The sequence below is a fragment of the Monodelphis domestica genome, chromosome 1 (assembly GCF_027887165.1).
Source record: "Monodelphis domestica isolate mMonDom1 chromosome 1, mMonDom1.pri, whole genome shotgun sequence".
In the NCBI taxonomy this organism is placed as follows: Eukaryota; Metazoa; Chordata; class Mammalia; order Didelphimorphia; family Didelphidae; genus Monodelphis; species Monodelphis domestica.
Genome location: NC_077227.1, coordinates 587,806,009 through 587,824,788, shown reverse-complemented (window position 1 = coordinate 587,824,788; position 18,780 = coordinate 587,806,009). Strand labels below are relative to the sequence as shown.

Here is an 18,780-nt window from a genome sequence, read left to right as displayed (position 1 = left end):
TTCCCCTCAATGTCCAAACCTAGTCATTTCTTACCTAAGTCAATAATAATGGTCTAGAAAACTGGCAGGTATTTCCCCAGTATTCTGCCTCAGTTTCTCAAACTTTGCCCAAACACCTGGATGCTTGGACTGAGTCAGATAAGTATGTGCCTGAACTGAGGAATATTCCAGTTCAGGATCAGTGCGTAGCCATGGTGTTAAGGTAAGGTCATTCTCTGTCTCTGAAATAAATTTCTATTTTTCCCAGGGGGTTAAAACTTCATCCAAGAAAAGATTTATATCTGTAAAACTAGAATCGAAGATCTTAATCACCCTCTTGAACTCCCACAGACCCCCATTGGTTTGTCAACGAACTTGGGAAATCTTTCCTTTAGGCTATCAAAGTCTGCTTGGGAGAATTACTTGTGGGTCTTTAATATACCTTTCCCAACTCAGGAGATACATAAGGCAGATCATGGAGAGGGAATATTCCTACAGGGGTCCTTTCAAAAGCTTTAGTCTCCAAATGGAACTTTGTTGGTTCTGCATTTGCTACTGGCCTCCCTATTACATCTGGCTGTTGTTCATTACTCTTATTCTTAATTCCAACTAATTTTGCTCCATTTGGTCCAGCTTGTCTTTCATTTGTAGCACTAGCAGCTTCAGCTCATTGTTTGGAACCTGAAACCAATTTGCTATATCAAATCTCTTAAACAGGACCATAGCCACACAGCCAAGCTTGTAGAAACAAATCATCAGCAGGACAAGCACCCGGCAATAAGACAAAGTCCTTCTTATACTAATGGTTTAATACAATCAAAGTCCATTAAACAGTGGAAAAAGTCTGGCAGACTCTCCATTAAAAACACATATAATAGATCTTCACCAAGTAAAACATCAGCAACCCCAGGATATTGATTTGAGGCATTATTGTATTTTTTAACTCCTCCTCAGACAACCCTGTAGCAGGGATACAGTAGCCGATAGTATTGGTCAGCTTTTAAAACTTTGTAACTAAAGACCAGTACTATTGTGGTGCTGTGCCTTTAAAACTTTTTTTTTCCCCCTACTCATGGGTTGCAAGTCTCTGAACACTGCAAAATGGCCATTGGAGCCCCTGCTGTATGAAAAGTTCGAGACCCTCCCTGTCCCCCCTCAAAAGGCTACTGATCTTCACAAAACCACAAGATATTCCAGGTTTCTGTCCTTTCTAGTCACCAAATATTGCAATAGTGAGATTAGGGGAATAGAGGTTGTCTTTAAGGTAAAGGATCTTGAGCACCTGTTATGAATTTTGTGGATAGAATCCTGTAGGCTAGAAGGTAGTTTGTTGAACTGAATCTAGGGCTTTTTCCCTTGGACCTGTTTGAGGAGGAAGCACCTTGTAGGAGATCTGCTATTCCCCTGTGGATTTGGCTTGGAAAATCTATTTCCTTGGAGGTGAGTGAAGATTCCTGGCTCCTACAGACTACCTAAGAAGAATATCTTGTTGGCAACATCTGGATTGGTTCCTGAGACCTGATTCTTGAACTTTGAGAGAATTCCCTCTCTGGATTGTTTCCCAGAGAGGGCTTGGTTATATCTACTCTGTAATATCAACTCAGAGGAAAGTGAAGGAGTAGAAAGATACTTAATTTTAGACATGTTGAGTTTGATAAGCCCCTGCAGAATCATGATTATGCTTTCACTTGCTTTTCTGTACCTTTTTATCTAACTTTTTGACCTATTCCATCATCTCACCTGTGTATATTTTTAAAAGATGATTTCATCTCTATGTACTATCACGGTGATGGTATATTGTTTTAGGACTGGTGAAAAAATTCTTAATCAAGAATCTAATAGGAGAGGACACTTGTACATAAGAATGTTCAATTAGTGACTATTAGCTTCAACCTAACAACAGAAATTCTAGTAATGGTTATTACCATTTATAACTGTTTTGGGGCCTGGGGAGCTGTTTGTTTCTGGGGAAAAAAGAAGAATGTTTCACTTTATTAAACTGATAGCAAAATTAACTGTTCTTTCCTGAAAGTTTGTTCAGAAATGGAACTAATATATCTAAGATAAAAAAGTAAGGTTTTTGGCATGGTCCATACATCTGAAGTAAAATGCTTATTTACAAACTCATGCATTGAGAGCAAAATGAGCAGTCACATCAGGGCTGAATATGATCCTATTGGCTTCTTGTGTTTTGAAAAATCTGATTTCCTAGGTGTGGCATACTTCCTTCACAGATGTAGAATGTACCACCTTTATATGTTTTTACTGTGCAATTCTCATTCAATGCTTTCTGTAAATCCATTATAGAGAATTCATGCTTTGAGGTCACTTTTTTGGTCTTTTAGTATTATAGGGAACCCAATATTTTGCATGGTTTTCCCTCTGCTGCCTCTCATTCTTGCTTCATGATTTTCCTGTCTCCTTTTCTAGACTATATATGTATATATCTATATCTATATCCTCAGAAATGTATTTTTATGGTCCTTGTTACATGAAAGTTGCTACTGCTACCCTTTATGCTAACTGACCTTAAAAGTGACAGGTAACTTCTACCTTCAATCTTATAATTTTCTGAGATCATTGTAGTGAATAATTTCTTATCTCTGGAAAGCACTGCACAACTTCCAAATGTAATCCAGATGAGCTATTCTGAAATGTCTCCTCTGCAAAATTGTGGACTTAAAAAAAGAAAATGAAAATGTAAAGGAATAGACACACTGTATCCTTCATTAGGGTCATTCTGGTGCTTTAAGCATCATCTAGGGACAAGAATGATCATTTAAAAAAATATCTCTCATTTTTTTTATAAGCTGGTGAGCCATTCTAGTGACCTCAGTTCTTTAGAACTATAGTGATTCACTGCAGACTCCTTAAAGGATTTAAAGTTGAAAAGGACCTAAATCAGCCATGGGCAATCTTTTGAGCTTGGTGTGTCAAAGTTTGCCCAAAAACTAAGCATAACTCAGGTGGTGGGTCACTTTGAGAAAACAACATCTTTCTCTGTAAGTGGCTGCATGCGGCCATGTGTCATTGAAAATGGCTACGCGTGTCAGTGCTGACAATGTCATAGGTTTGTCATCATGGGCCTAAAAGATCATCTAGTCTAACCTTTTTGTTTTACAGATGAACAAATAAATCCAAGACAGATTGAGTGATCTGCCCAAATTCACAAAGTATGTATGCAAGTAGCTGAGCTGGGAATAGAACTTGGATTCCAAATCCATCAAGTGCTCTTCAGAGTAGAAGAACTCATAACAATGGATAAAAAAAGTAAGTATAATAGACAAGTAATAGGAAGATAGGAAAATACCTTTAATCTCCAATTGTCTCCCACTTCAGTTTTGATTCTATTTAGCCAATTTTCATCAAAATATACAGGATCTCTGCAAATAAGAAACAATAGGTTTATTTACGGAATAGGAGATTTCAAGATCAAAGTGAGCAGGAAAACTGAATTTTCTCCTATAGCAATGCAAAATTTAAAAAAAGCTTATATTTTTCAGAAGACCAACTTGAAGTGCTAAGTGTTTGAAGTTATGAATTTTGAATTCATTATGAATATGCTGACATAGACAGGATATAATTTGGGTAGAGGTCCATCTCTTTTCCTTCCTGTCGAAGCTTTGTTAGAGTGGGGATTTTTGAGCAGGTAGAAAAACTTTATCACGTGGTTCTGATTTTGTCAGATAATAAACTTAAAAAAATAATACTTGAAGTATTTCACATTGAATTTAAATCCTATAGGACTTAAAATCTAAGAGAACATTGAGCCAAATTTAAAAAATAAACAAAAAACAAAAACCTAACAATTACATATACCATAACTTCAATTACACTTGAGTCAATTCACATTTTTTTCTGTAATGTATAGCATAGTTTCTCTCAACAACAAATAATATACATGTTACAAGCTTTAGTTTTCTCACTATCAGAATTAAGAGCAACTAGATGCATATGGAATAAGCCTAGACTTCATGTTAAAAGACCTGTCTAGTCCTAGTTTTTGCTAGCTGAATACTTATTAGTTTAAGTCACAGAACTTTTCTAAGCCTAGGCATGCATTTGTAAAATGGGGACCATGTCATCTATAATACTTACTCAAAATTAGAAAATCACAGTACACTAGAACTCAGCAGGACCAAAGAAATCAATCTTTCATTTTATTGATGAGGGAGCTAATAATTACATTAAATTCAATGACTTAGCTGAGGTTAAAATGGTATTATGATGATCAATGGAAAAGCACTATTATGTAATGTGCTTTATAAATGGTAATGGGTTATATAAACATAATTATGATCAAACGCATAAATAGATAAAAATTCATAGTGAAGATAAAAAAAGGATAGGAGTATTCAAAAGGAAATAAGAAATGTTAACTATATCCTTAGAAAAACTGTGAATCGTAATCATAGCAGGCATTTATGTAGCACACTGCAACTTGCAAATGACTTTAGATATATAATCTCGTTTGATACTTATGACAATTCTTTGAGGTGGTCAGTGAACAAGCATTTATGGGGCATTCTACATTGTGCTAGGCATAGTGCTATGGTGGGAGTGGAAAGTGGAAAACAGCATGGTATAATGGGAAAGAACACTGAGTATGGAATCAGGTCAACCACTTACCTTTATGACTCTGGGGAAACCATTGAACCTCTCTGGGGCTCAATTTCCTTTTCTGTAAAATGAGGTCTTTTAAATTCCTTCCAGGTCTAACTCTATGCTGCTGTATTTAATTAAGTATACAAAATGTGTATGCTACTAGACCCATTTTATAGATGAAAAAGAGTAAAGATCACAGGATATAAAGTACTTAATTTACAATACAGATGGGGTAAAATTTTACGAGAAAATCTTTTTCAATCTGTGTTGATAACGAATTAGCTCCTATATTAGTGCATGTATGTAAATAAACACACACACATATAAAATAAACAACTATGTACATTTTAATGTATTATTTCAAATGGGAAACACAAAGTTTAACTATAATTAATATTAATGAAATATATACAGATGAACTTTTTTCAGGTTTGAAACAAGCTGCATGAATCCAAGTCACTCTTATTTGCCATTGAGTTTCACAGTACTGACTATAGCAGAGATGTAAGTAGTTAGGGGACTAAATAGCCTGTAAACTAAAACAGGAATTGCCCTTCCTTGTAAGCTTTAAGCATTCCATGAATGCAAGTCATTACCAGGGAAACATTTGAGTAAAAGTTAGACCACTCAAAAGAAATCACTCATTAGAATTCATTCTTCAGAAATTCATGAAGTTATATATTAACTTTAAGGAAAATTAATCCTTAATTTAAAAGAATTGATAGTCTCATGTAGTCACTAATTCTTACTACATATACTTAATTAGTTGAAACACCTGGATCCCCATGTTGTTAGTTGAGCTTCTGGCAACTATTTACTATATCAACAAGTCATAAACTGCACCTAAAATAAGCTCCTTTGAGGGTGGACACTTTTTTTCCTGCTTTTTTTTTTATGCCTGGCTTAACACAATGCCTTGTATATATTAGGTGCTCAATAAATCCTTACTAGATTTGAACAAAAGGTAAGCAAACCATTACTTTGTTATTAAAAGAAAAAGTATTTTTAGTGATTTCTTTACTGTAAAAGAACAATAATGAGTTATCAGATACCAACCATATACACTCTAAGACACTTTGAAAAGTCCTATGGGTAAACTAACATCACAGCCATCCCTTCCACATTAAAGTGATTAGGGGCTCAACACATTTGAAAATCTCAGAACAATTTAATGGCCATCCTTTCATACCAGAGAAGAACGTAAATGTATGTATATAAGTAATTTGTATGCAAGTAATATGAATGTAATTTGAAAAGCCCTAAAAACAAATCAGGAATTAAATATAACCTAATATTCCTTTGAGGATGAAGCACTTTAGAAATGTATAAAACTTGGGTTGCAATATATTATGCAAAAGTCCTAGTTGACAGATTTCTAGTTGATATGTGCTATAAAAACAAGTTGTTTTTGTAAAATCTGTTTTATGTTACCTAATCTCAATATTCTCATGATGAGATTTTTTCACCTATCATATTATGGACTTAGAGCAGTAAAGGCTCTAATTCTAGGTCAATCCCCTCATTTTAGAAAGAGGGGCTGGATCCATAGATATGAAGTGATTTTCCCAAAGTCATTGAGTGTCTAAATTCAAACCCATGTCTATTCTTTCCAAATCCAGAACTGCCTCTACTATGCCCCTGTCCTCTCAAAGGATACAACATGACACATTGAAGGGCACTAGACAAAATTAGGACAGTTTTGTTCAACTAGCTTTGTGACCTTGGGCAAGACACATCACCTTATACTTAAATAAAATAGCAGCTTCCTGCCTAGGAGGAATTGTTTACCATACTAACTTGGAAGTATTTAAAACTATAGTCCCTCATCCTATTTAAATGAGAAAACAATGTAATCACAAATTCAAGATATAGACATTTTTACTGGTGTTGAATTCAGTCATCATCTAAATCTCTGTGACCCTACTTTGAGGTTTTCTTGGCAAAGACACTGGAGTGGTTTGCCATTTCCTCCTCCAGTTCATTTGACAGACGAGGAAACTGAGGCAAATAGGGCTAAAGACTGCATAGGATCACACAGCTAGTAAGTGAATGAGGATTTCAATTCAGGTCTTCCTGACTCCAAGCCAAACACCCTATCCACTATGGCTTCTAGCTGCCCTATAAATTTTAGTGCACTTAATATTTGCAAACTATTTTACATGCTATCTGAATTTCTGAGGGCTGTTTTAGATCACCTTATAGTCAATTTCTAATTTACACAAAGTAGAAAGTTAGATATCATCTCTATACTCTGGACATGAGATATCTAATTATATATTTTATTTGAAATAACACTCATAATTTTTCATGGAGTGATATATACATATATATAGTCTTAAAAACCTTACATTGGGCCACTAAAGCTAAAGTTCAAAATCTAATTCTTTTATATATAGGGATAGCTGTGGAGCCATGGAGGTAACTCTGATTTTGTAAAAAATTTAGGCACAAGATTAGGTTCTGCCCACTTACTAGCTTTTGTCCTTAGGCAGATCACTTAAATGTCTCCAAAGTAAGCCTCAATTTCCTCAACTGTAAAAGAAGGATAATACCTATCATGTCTACTTCTCTGGATTTTTATGGAACTAAAATAGGCATTAGGCAGCACAATGGAAAGGACTCAGGACCTACCTAGAGTCAGAAAGCCCCGAGTTCATATTGGGCCTCAGACAATAGCTATGTGTTCTATTGGTCTCACTGTCTTCATCTGTAAAATGGCATCTACCTCCCAGCATTATTGTAAGATATTTGTAAAACTTTACAAAACTTAAAAAGTTACATAAATGCTAGCTATTATTAAAATGAGACCTTTAACATGAAGAACTTTGTGCCTTTAAAATATTTTTTTAAAATAAATTATTTACTCCAGTGCTTTAAACCTATGCTTTAGGAAAAACAAAAAACACAAAACAAAAAAACATTTGGGGAACTGAGTGGGGAATAGATTGGTGTGGGAAGAGACTTGAGACAGGGAGACCAACTAAAAGGTTAATTCAATAGTCCACATGTGAGGTGAGGACCTATACAAGGGTAAGAGCTATGTGAGTGGAGAGAAGGGGATGTATATGAAAGATGTTATGGAAGTACAGACAAGGTGTGGCAATAAATTGAATGGGTGAGGTGAAAAGTTAGTTGGTCAAAAGCATTTAATAAGTATCTACTATGTGCCAAACATGCTCAGCACTGAATGTGAGTGAGGAGTAGAGTATAAGGTTTAGTGCCTGGGTGACCAGGAAAATGTTAGGGCCTCTTAACAATAACAGCAGGATTCAGAAGTGGGTAGGTCCTTGAGCAAGAAGATAATAAGTTCTACTTTGGATATATTGAAATTGAGATGCCAAATCTACTTAACATCCAATAGATGTGATGTCCAATAGACATTACGAGATATATGACTGTAGTTCAGCTGAGACTAGACCTAGATATATAAATGTGGTAATCAAATACAGAGATGACAATTGAAAACTCAAGGGAGTTGACAAGTTCACTAAGTTAAGACAATAAAGTAAAAAATAGAATATGGCCTGGGAAAGAGCAAGGAATGCCCACAGCTGGTGTCTGTGACAAAAATGAAAAAATGAGCAAAGTAGAAAACCTGCAGGAATTTGGGGTCAGATAGAAAACCAAGAAAAAACTGTCTCATGAAAACACAGAGAGTATTCAATTAATTGTGTCAAATGCTTGAAGAGAGGTTGAGAAGGATGGGGATTGAGAAGAGGCCATTAAATCTGGCACTTAAGAGGTCACTGGTAACTTTGGAGAAGGCCGTTTCAAATGAAGAGTAACAGGAAATTAAGCAGACAATGAGTGCATACAATTTGAGTTTAGTCACAAAGAGAAGGAGAAACACAAAATGATAGCTGATAGGCAAGGTAAAATGTCCTGCTTGGTTTTGTTTTGTTTTGTTTTTTAAAGGATGGAGGAAATTTGGGCATGTTTATAGATTGCAGGAAAGAAGTCAGTAGATAGAGAGAAATTGAAGGAAAGAGAGATAGTAAGGATAGTAGAGGCAATTTGCTGGAAAAGCTAGGAGAGAATGAGGAAAGGTTATTCCTTTATAAATGGGATCAAAGGTGTATGTAGAAGTGTTGGTCTTTGGGGGGCAGTTGGGTGGCTCAGTGGGTTGAAAGCCAGGCCTAGAACTGGGAGGTCCTAGGTTCAAATCTGGCCTCAGACACTTCCTAGTTGTGCGACTGGTCAAGTCACTTAACTTAAGAGAGTGAGAGAAAAGAAGTAGAGGCATTTATTTGTAGATGGCATTCTCAAGGAACATAGCCACAACAGGAAAAGTGATATAGGACAGTGGCTAGTAGAAAAGGTAGGTCAAGTGAAGCACTACTGAGAATGAGAGAGACATAGATATTGTCTGTAAGCAGGAGAAAAGCAGGCAGTAGTCAGGAACAGATTGAAAATAAGTGAGAGAGAGGAGATAATAAAGACAACAAGCTCCTAGAGAAGACAGAATGGAATGATACCAATCATGGGAAGAATCTCTGTGGAAAATAGCCTGACAGACCTGTCACCAAAGAATCACACTGACACCTGTCTAGACTAGGAAGGCATCCAGAGAGACTCAAGCCAAGTGAAGTGAGTCAAACCATTGCTACTATTTCCCCTCAGACCCAGGTGGAAACAGAATAGGACCATATGTTCAAAAGCCCTGGAAATAAGCAGCACTCTTGTGGAGGCAGTCCCACTAACTTGACAAATGCTTCTGCAGGTAATGCAGCCCCCAGTATTTGAAAAAGAGATAGTTACTACCAAAATCCTTGACATAATCAAATAGCTCAGCATCAACATTATTTTAACAATGCAAATAACATTAAAGAAAATGTAGTAATGATAATAATAGGAATTAAAATCATATTTATAAAGCATGTATAGTGTATAGTCATTATGCGCAGAGCTTTACAAATATCTTAATTGATCCTCACAGCAAACCTGGGAGGTAACTGTTATATTAATTCCCAATTTATAGCTGAGTAAACTGAGGCAAACAGAGGTTGTGCCTTGCTCATGTTTACATAATTAGGAAGTATCTGAAGCTGAACTTGGAACTCAGGTTTCCTGATTCCAGATGTAGTGCTCTACCTACTGTGCAACATCACCACCCATCATTTACTTTACTACTTCACTTAAGTACTAGGTTTTTCCATATGACTTGTAGCTGAAACTTTAATGTCCTGTCTCTCTCTATTAGAATGTGAACTCCTTGGAGCAATGATTACTCGTGTAAGGTCAAACAATAAGTGGTAGAACTGGCTTCTGAACCTAGGTCACATGGCTCTAAACTCAGTGCTCTTCTAAACCAATTGTACAAAAAATCAAGTCATTCTCCAATTGATAAATGGGCAAGGGACATGAATAGGTAATTTTCAGTTAAAGAAGTCAAAACTATTAATAAGCACATGAAAAAGTTTTCTAAATCTCTTATAATCAGAGAAATGCAAATCAAAACAACTCTGAGGTATAGTCACAACTAGCAGATTGGCTAACATGTGTGAATCTTAAAATTTCTCAGACTTGTGAATGTTAAAAATTCTCAGACTCTACCTCAGAACATTTGGTTAAGACCATTCCCCATTTTAAACAATGAAGGTACTTGATCAGGAATGTGAGAACTCTAACATTACTCCACCCATACTTAGGCATACTTTAGGGGAAGATAAAGTTGTAAACTCCTTACTGAACAATGAAAAAATACTTAACCCATACTTATAGTGAGGCAAAAACCCTTAAGCTAGGTCAATTTTTAGATCTAATACAAAAGGGTGCTAAGTACTTATGAAGGTCAAATTAATCACTAAAAGGTCAGGCAACTTGCAAGGGGCAAAGAGGTGTGAACTTATTCAGAAGTTTTAGTCTACCCAGAGAAGTTGAGAACTAAAGAAGGTGTGAATTAAAAATGGTCAGTCCTTTGGAAAACGTCTACTGTGATTGGTAGATGTGAAAACTTAGGGGTGGTGACATAGGAGAAAATTCTCTTTAAAAGGAGGTCAGAAAGGCCTCTGAAGATGCAGCTATAGAGCTGAACTGAAGGCTGGGCTCTGTCTTGGGGGCTGAAAGGGTTCAACTCGCTAAAGCTGAATTGGAGGTTCGGTGGCTGAACTTAGTGGAGCTGAGGAGCTAAATTGGAGGGTCTCTCTGAACACTAGAATCTTGCTTGGGACAAATCTTGTGGTGAGTGGATTAAAGACTGACTGATCTCTATCTCTTAAGGCTCAGGCCTAGGCCATGTCGGCTAAGGCCCTTCATACTTATTCCTCTCTTATTCTCTCTCCCTTAATTCCTCATTTGTATTCATTAAAATCTCTATAAAATCCAGCTGATTTGGGTATATTTAATATTTGGGAATTTTCCCATGGTGACCACTTTATTTTTAATATAAAATCAAGACACAAAAAATTATCTTTACACTTTTGGAAATACAAAGTCTTGAAACCATATTTTCGTGGTCATAGTTTATGGCAACCACTCTTATCTGTAACACATGACAGCAAAGGAAAGTAATGAATGTTGGAGGGGATGTGGCAAAGTCAGGACATTAATGCTTTACTGGTGGAGTTGTGAATTGATCCAACCATTCTGGAGGGCAATTTGGAACTATGCACAAAGGGCATTAAAAGACTGTCTTCCCTTTGATTCAGCCATAGCACTGCTGGGTTTGTACTGTAAAATGGAGATTTGAATCCTAGACTTCAATCTCCAGAAGTCCTTGGTATTTCCCAGAATTTCCTATAATCTCACCTGAGTCTCTACCTGGGCAAGATCACATGAGTATTTAACTGGCTCTCTGCCTCACACGCGTGCTGCTCTTCCATTGAAATGATGTAGTAAGTAAGCTAAGTGTGGGGGTTTTGAATGGGCTAATCAGACCTAGGCACATGGTTTTCTTATATTGTATTTTCTTTACTCCTTGATTTCTAATAATCTTTAATAAACCTCTAAAAATATAATATTTTTATTACTAGAGACTAAATTTAAGTTTTACAGTTTTTGGCTGACCACGTCAGTTGTGATGAAATACCCTCAATCTTCTCAACTTTCCTAAATCTTTTCTCTACTGTGACTATCCCTAAATTCAGCTTCTAATAGCTTATTCTGATCAGCTGTAGAGGGAACAACTGCCTAGATAAAATTTTTTAAGCCACATTTCTCCAAGGCTTTTCAGCAAAGCCTCTTGATTCAACTCGCTCTGGCTGCCTGCTTCTGCATGCCAGTCATCTGCTCCAGACCTGCTTGATCCAGATCGCTCACCAGGTCCGGACCCAGGCCTAGGCTGCTGGGAGCTGCCCCCTTGTGTCTTTGGAATCAAAAACAAGCTGGTAAAAAGGGGGTGATCCTTCCTTAGGCTACAATTAGCCTCCACATAGCGAGGGACCAGGGGAGGGGGAAACAAGGAGAAGGAAGAGACTTTTCCAAACAGGGAGTTGATTACAAGCATGGCACATTTCAAAGAATATCTTTTAACTGCACTGGCCCTTTTATTTATCTCACGTGAGATTCAGGAGAGAATTTCATCTCCCTGCAACTCTTTGGCCCAATTTGAGATTCCTAAAACCCACCCTCACTATGGGGTAGTAGCTCAGTGGCTCCGTGGATTGAGAGCCAAGCCTAGAGAGGGAAGGTCCTGGGTTCTAATCTGGCCTCGGACATTTCCTGACTGTGTGACCCTGGGTAAGTCACTTGAACCCCACTGCCTACCCCTTACCAATCTTCTACCTTTTGACAATAGGCATCTAAATGAATTAAAAAAATATAACTTTAAAGAGACTGGAGGATATATTTTTAAGGCTTTTCAGACTCCAATGTTTTATAAAAATCTCTGTATTTTATTGCATTTTGATGATTGTTTTGTTAAAGATTTAATTTTGTTGGTTTTAAGTTCATATATTCATGTATTCAATACTACTCTGTTACACTGAATCATTTTAATGTACTGGGTTTTAACTACTGTTAAATTCTGTTGTTTTTCCCCCTATAACTATACTGAACAAATATTACTGTATAAGCCTATATATATATATATATATATATATCCAGTGGTAGTCTCTCAGTGATCGAGAATGACTATTGTCTTTGTGCAGTTTCATCTACGGTGTACCCTCATGTGGCTTTGGAGTCCAAAGACTGAGGCACAAAGTTTGTGGCACATGGGGCATGGGACGCCAGTTGTTATGGGAGGTGCGGTTGTGGCGTGATGTCGGCGTTCACGTGCAGCGGCAAGACGTCGACGTCACTCATCCTCAAAGGTGGTGGCAGCAAGGTTAATGTGGGTTCGCCAGCTGCTTCTGTCAGAGGCAGCGAGTTCTAGTTGCTTTGGTGTAATGCCAGCCCACTTCAAGTTGGACTTTAGCTGATCCTTGAATCTTTTCTTTGGTCGGCCTAGTTTCCTGAGTCCAGCTGACAGTTCACCATAGAATACCTGTCTTGGTATTCGCTGTGGGTCCATGCGGATGATGTGTCCAGACCATCGTAGCTGGGTTTTGAGGACCATGACTTCGATGCTGGTGGAGTTGGCTCTGTCGAGGACTTCTTGGTTGGTGATTCGGTCCTGCCATTGGATCCTCATGATTGACCAGAGGGAGCATTGGTGGAATTGCTCCAGCTGTTTCATGTGCTTCTGGCACAGTGTCCATGTCTCACAACCATACAGGAGCGAGCTGAGGACCACTGCGCTGTACACTTTGAGCTTCGTCGCAGTGCTTACACCTCTGTGTTGGAGGACTTTGGAGCGCAGCCACCCGAGTGCCTGGCTGGCCTTTTGGATCCTGGCATTGATCTCGTGGTCTAGGGACCCATCGTTGGCGATGGTGCTGCCCAGGTACTTGAAAGTGTTGACATTAGAAAGCTGCATGCTGTCGATTGTAATGCACGGCTGGTTCGTTGGCCTCCCTGGTGCAGGTTGGAACAGCACCTCTGTTTTGCTGAGGCTGATAGTGAGGCCAAACAGTTTTGTTGTGGTAGAGAACCTGTCCACAATGGTTTGAAGATGATTTTCTTGGTGGGCCATGAGAGCAGTCATCTGCGAAGAGAGCTTCCAGGATGAGTCTCTCTGTTGTCTTTGTTTTTGCAGTCAGGCGCCAAAGGTCAAATAGTGAGCCATCCAGTTGGTATTTGATGTTGACACCCAGATCTAGATCCATCACAGCATGTCATAATACTTGGGTGAAAAATAGGTTGAATAGTACTGGAGCGAGGACACAGCCTTGTTTCACACCATTAGAGATGTTGAAACAATTGGAAGTCTCTCTACCAGATAGGACTTCCCCTGTCATGTCGACATGAAAGAGCTGGATCAGTTTGACGAATTTTGCTGGGCAACCGAGCTTGCTGAGGATCACCCACAATGCGTCCCTGTTCACTGTGTCGAACGCCTTTGTCAGGCCTATGAAGACAATGTAGAGACTCAGGTTCTGCTCAAGGCATTTTTCCTGCATTTGCCTCACTGTGAAGACCATGTCGATGGTGCTGTGATCTGGTCGGAAGCCACATTGTGATTCAGGCAGGTTCTGCTCTGAAACAGATGACAGGAGTCTGTTGAGTATAACACGGGCAAGGATCTTTCCAGCAGTGGAGAGTAGTGAGATGTCTCTGTAGTTGTCACAGGCTGCTCATTGTTCTTGTATAGGGCTACAATGGAGGCATCTCTGAGTTCTGGGGGCATGTCTTCCTCTTCCCATATGCTGGTCAGCACTATGTGGAATGCCTGGAGCGCCTTTCCATGTAAGGCCTTGTACACCTCGGTTGGGATGCCGTCTTTACTGGGTGCCTTGCCTGCACTCATTTGTTTAATGGCTTTTTGGACTTCCTCTATTGAAGGAGGGACGTCAAGTTATTCAATGGTGCAGTTTTGGGGGATCTGGTCAAGGGCGCCTTGGTCAACTGAAGAGAGTCGGTTGAGAAGCTGACTGTTGCTGATGCCTTTTTTATCTTTTATGAGAGTGTCACTGTCAGAGGATAGCAAGGGAGTGGTGGTGGGTTTTAATGGCCCATAGACAGTCTTGAGGGCACTTAAAAATTGTAGTTTTTCGTATCAGCAAACCACTGGATTTCTTCTGCCTTTTTTCCCCACCATCGGTCTTGCATCTTCTTGATCTCATGCTGCGCCGTGGCTTGGAGAGACTTGAATCTGTCCTTTTTAGGAGCAGAGTTTGGGTTATTTTGCCACTCTATAAAGGCTTTGTTCTTCTTGCTCAATAGGTCTTCAATAGCAGTGTTGTTCTCGTCGAACCAGTCCTGGTGGTTGCATTGTTTTGGGCCTAGGACTGCCTTTGATGTTTCCTTCACTGTGTCTCTGAACTGGTTCCATTTCTCAGTTGAGCTTCCAGTGAGTGGTCCCTTGGCAGACAGCTTGTCGTCCAGGCAGGACTGGAATGTTTGCAAATAAGATGGATCTCTAAGACAACTCACGTTGTAAAATGTGCGAACTGTCTGGGCGTGTTTTGGATGGCGAGGCTCAATGCGCATTTGAAGAGTCACTCTAACCAATCGGTGGTCTGTCCAGCATTCAGCTCCTCTCATGGCTCTGGTGATCTTTATATCCTGGATGTCTCGCCGGCGTACAATGATGTAATCAATGAGATGCCACTGTTTTGATCGTGGGTGCATCCATGTTGTTTTATATTTGTTCGCCATTCTGAACACAGTGTTCGTGATGGTGAGTTCGAACTCTGAGCATTTGCTGAGTAGTAGTAGGCCATTGTTGTTCATTTTGCCCACGCCGTGTTTGCTGAGTTATATATATATATATTTGACTTCGTAAATTGTCACAAAGAGGATAGATGGACTTCATCAGAACTGGTTACAATTGTGTAACAACCCTTGGAAAATGTAATGAGCTAAATATCTCAAATTGATTTTAAAGGGTCTTTTAGACATGATTTTTAGATTTCCCCCCCTCAACTCTGATCATTTTGCCTGCCTCTTACAGGAGGCAAAGTCCATTTTAGTAGCTAAAGTGAAATACAATTTTAATCCCCACCTCCCACATTTATAAAAATGTGAATGGATGGGACATCACAGTCTCATACCAAAGAAGCTGGGAAGTTAATCACAGGGCATAGTACCGCTGGATGATTCCCAAAAGAGGAGCATCTCTCGTTTATAACTCTTCACCTCACTTACTTCCACCAGAATAATATCTAGATTTCTTGATGATGTTCTAGACCCAAATAAGTTTTATTTTGTTTAAAAATGTACTTGCCAAGGTTGAAAGATTTGCTACATCTGTAAAAATTGAGACAAATATCCATCAGTTCATAGGTTATTTAAATGTCATACAACAACTTATGTAATACATGATAGTGGGTTTGTTTGTTATTGTCATTAAGTGGGCTATTATAACTTTGGGGATTTTGATATGCTGTACTACTGTTCTTTATTTAAAAAAACAAACACTGTTACCTTGTGAAATTCATTTGCTTGTATTCACAGTGGATCATGGCCAGGTACGAAGAGGAAATGGATCTCATTTTTGGTGAGGAACCTTGTATTCTACATTTTCTTAGCTGACACAGTGTGTCAACGATTATAAGCTATATTTTTGAATTTTAAAACTCTTTTATTATTATGTTTTTATCACATGTGCAATATACTATTTCAGTTTTTTATTTTTTCTCTCCTTTTTATATTTGAAGCACATCACCAGTATTAAGATTTTAACTTTTTTTAAATTTTACAGTAATATAAGTTTAAAATATATTTGCTATAATGTCAATGCATGCCCCAAAAGCTTAAGACTATAAAAAATAATGCCATTAATTGTTTAAAAAGGAAAATCCATGGGACTTTGCTTAATGATTCTGTCTGATTCCAGGACAAGATAATACAAAAAGAGCCATCGCACAGGGCCAAAGAAGCACAAAGTTAAACTGCATAGTGCCAATCGAGCACAAGGTCAGAGACCAACCAATCCCAAAGGGGTTGATGAAAATTATAAGCCAATACAAAGACTTGAACCTAGTGTGAGACTCAAGGTTGTGACACTTGACATACATTAAGATGTAGGCCTTCCCTGTATCCACACTCTTCGTGAAAATGCTTACAGACAAGTATCTCAAATTTGACTCCTATAATCTAGTCCCTATTCTGTCTTTCATAATGTGGCAACTTTCTGTAGTCCTGGCTACTGACTGGGTAAACGCTTAATTGCTTATATCATTTTAATTGGGCCCTGATTTAAGGACCTGTTATCGACTTATTTTTCTTTACTTGGAATTTTTACACATAAGACTTTGATAGTCTATAATTTGTCCAGAAATTATCTTTTTTATTTGGATTTTTTTATGTTTTTTTTTTATTTCTCTTGCAAATTGATTCATATACGTCATAACTCAGCCATGCATCCCTAAGTGATCTGTGATCTCTATGTTTTTCAAAAACCCTCTTCAGGGGGGAAATGTAAAATTTTTATTATTTTAAATTGCAAAGTTTAAATTCCTTGGGAGAGAAATTTTAGATTAAGAAACATGATACCTCTCCAAATCCAGAAACTGAACTGTTTGGAGAAGACATCGTGAAGATGCCTGCACAGACCACACACTGAACCAGAAGATCCGGAGGTAACTTTGGGATGTGGTGATTTGAACTGTGTGGGGTTTAAATGCAATTGTTTTGTATGTATACTTTCATGCCAAAGGGGACTGCCCCCTAACTGGCTTTTTGTCAATGCGCCTAGTAATCATTGGTTTTGTTCTCTTTTCCTCTTATCCTCAAATTATTGTAATTTCAAACTTTGTATGTTTTCAAGCCCCAGCGGAGAGACTAGTCTTCCTCGGGCTTCAGGGGGAACATGTAAAATGGAGATTTGAACCCTAGACTTCAATCCCCAGAAGTCCTTGGTATTTCCCAGAATCTCTATAATCTCATCTGAGTATCCACCTGGGCAAGATCACAATGAGTATTTAACTGGCTCTCTGCCTCACACACACGCTGCTGTTCCATTAAAATGATATAGTAAGTAATCTAAGTGTGGGGGTTTTGAATGGGCTAATCAGCCCTAAGCAAGTGGTTTTCTTATTTTGTATTTTCTTTATTCCTTGATTTCTAATAATCTTTAATAAACCTCTAAAAATATAATATTTTTATTACTAGAGACCAATTTAATTTTTACAGTTTCCCAAAGAGATAATCAGGAAAAAATACTTGTACAAGAATATTCATAGCTGTGCTCTTTGTAGAGGCAAAAAAAAAAAAGGAAAACAGGGGCGGTGTCCATCAATTGGGGAATGGCTGAAAAAATTGTGGTATATGTTGGTGATAGAATACTATTGTGCTCAAAGGAATAATGAACTGGAGGGATTCCATGTGAACTGGAACAACCTCCAGGAATTGATGCAGAGTGCGAGGAGCAGAACCAGTAAAACATCGTACACAGAGACTGATACACTGTGGTACAATAGAATGTAATGGACTTTTCCATTAGTGGCAATGCAGTGATCCTGAACAACTTGAAGGAATCTATGAGAAAAACCACTATCCACATTTAGAGGAAACACTGTGGGAGTAAAAACACTGAAGAAAAACAACTGCTTAAATACATGGGTCAAAGGGATTTGGTTAGGGATGTAGACTCTAAATGAAGAAAAACAATTGCTTAAATACATAGGTTGAAGGGATATGGTTGGGGACGTAGACTCTAAATGAACATCCTAGTGCAAACATCAACAACATGGAAATAGGTTCTGATCAAGGACATAAGTAACACCCAATGAAATTGCGCGTTGGCTGCGCGAAAGGTGGGTGGAGGGAAATAATGTGATTATTGTAACCAAGGAATAATGTTCTAAATTGACTAAAGAGACTAATTCAAATGGAAAAAAAATTAAAATAAAATAAACTCAGTGCTCTTTCCCAAGAACTATAATGTTTCCTCATGAACTGGGAATTATTGGTGAAGGTGAGTTACTTTAATTATCTATTCAATACAACACTTACTGTTAACATTTTTATATAGTGAGTTTAATTTTTTAAAAAATTTAAATTTGTTTGTTGGTAACATTAAAATTCCCAGATAGCTCCCTCCTTCCCTCTCCTCCCTGCACTAGGCATCATCTGACAAAAGAAGAAAAAAAAAGGATATATAAACTGTCATTCATGTTTCTATTGATCTGTTCTTTCTTTAAAGGTTCATAAATTACTCTTCAAACATTAATTCTGTAGCTTCATAAAAATATTCTTTTGATTCTGCCTGTT

General features: G+C 37.9%; 1 protein-coding gene across 5 annotated transcripts in view; it reads right to left on the bottom strand.

The window, feature by feature from the left end:
• Positions 1 to 18,780, bottom strand: part of HOOK3 (hook microtubule tethering protein 3) — a 174,883-nt gene that overhangs the window by 85,243 nt on the left and 70,860 nt on the right. For all 5 annotated transcript variants that reach the window (XM_056813626.1, XM_056813625.1, XM_056813627.1 and 2 more), the window contains one exon: positions 3,290 to 3,362. In XM_056813626.1, the coding sequence (XP_056669604.1) occupies positions 3,290 to 3,362 (73 nt within the window). The remainder of the gene's footprint in view (positions 1 to 3,289; positions 3,363 to 18,780) is intronic.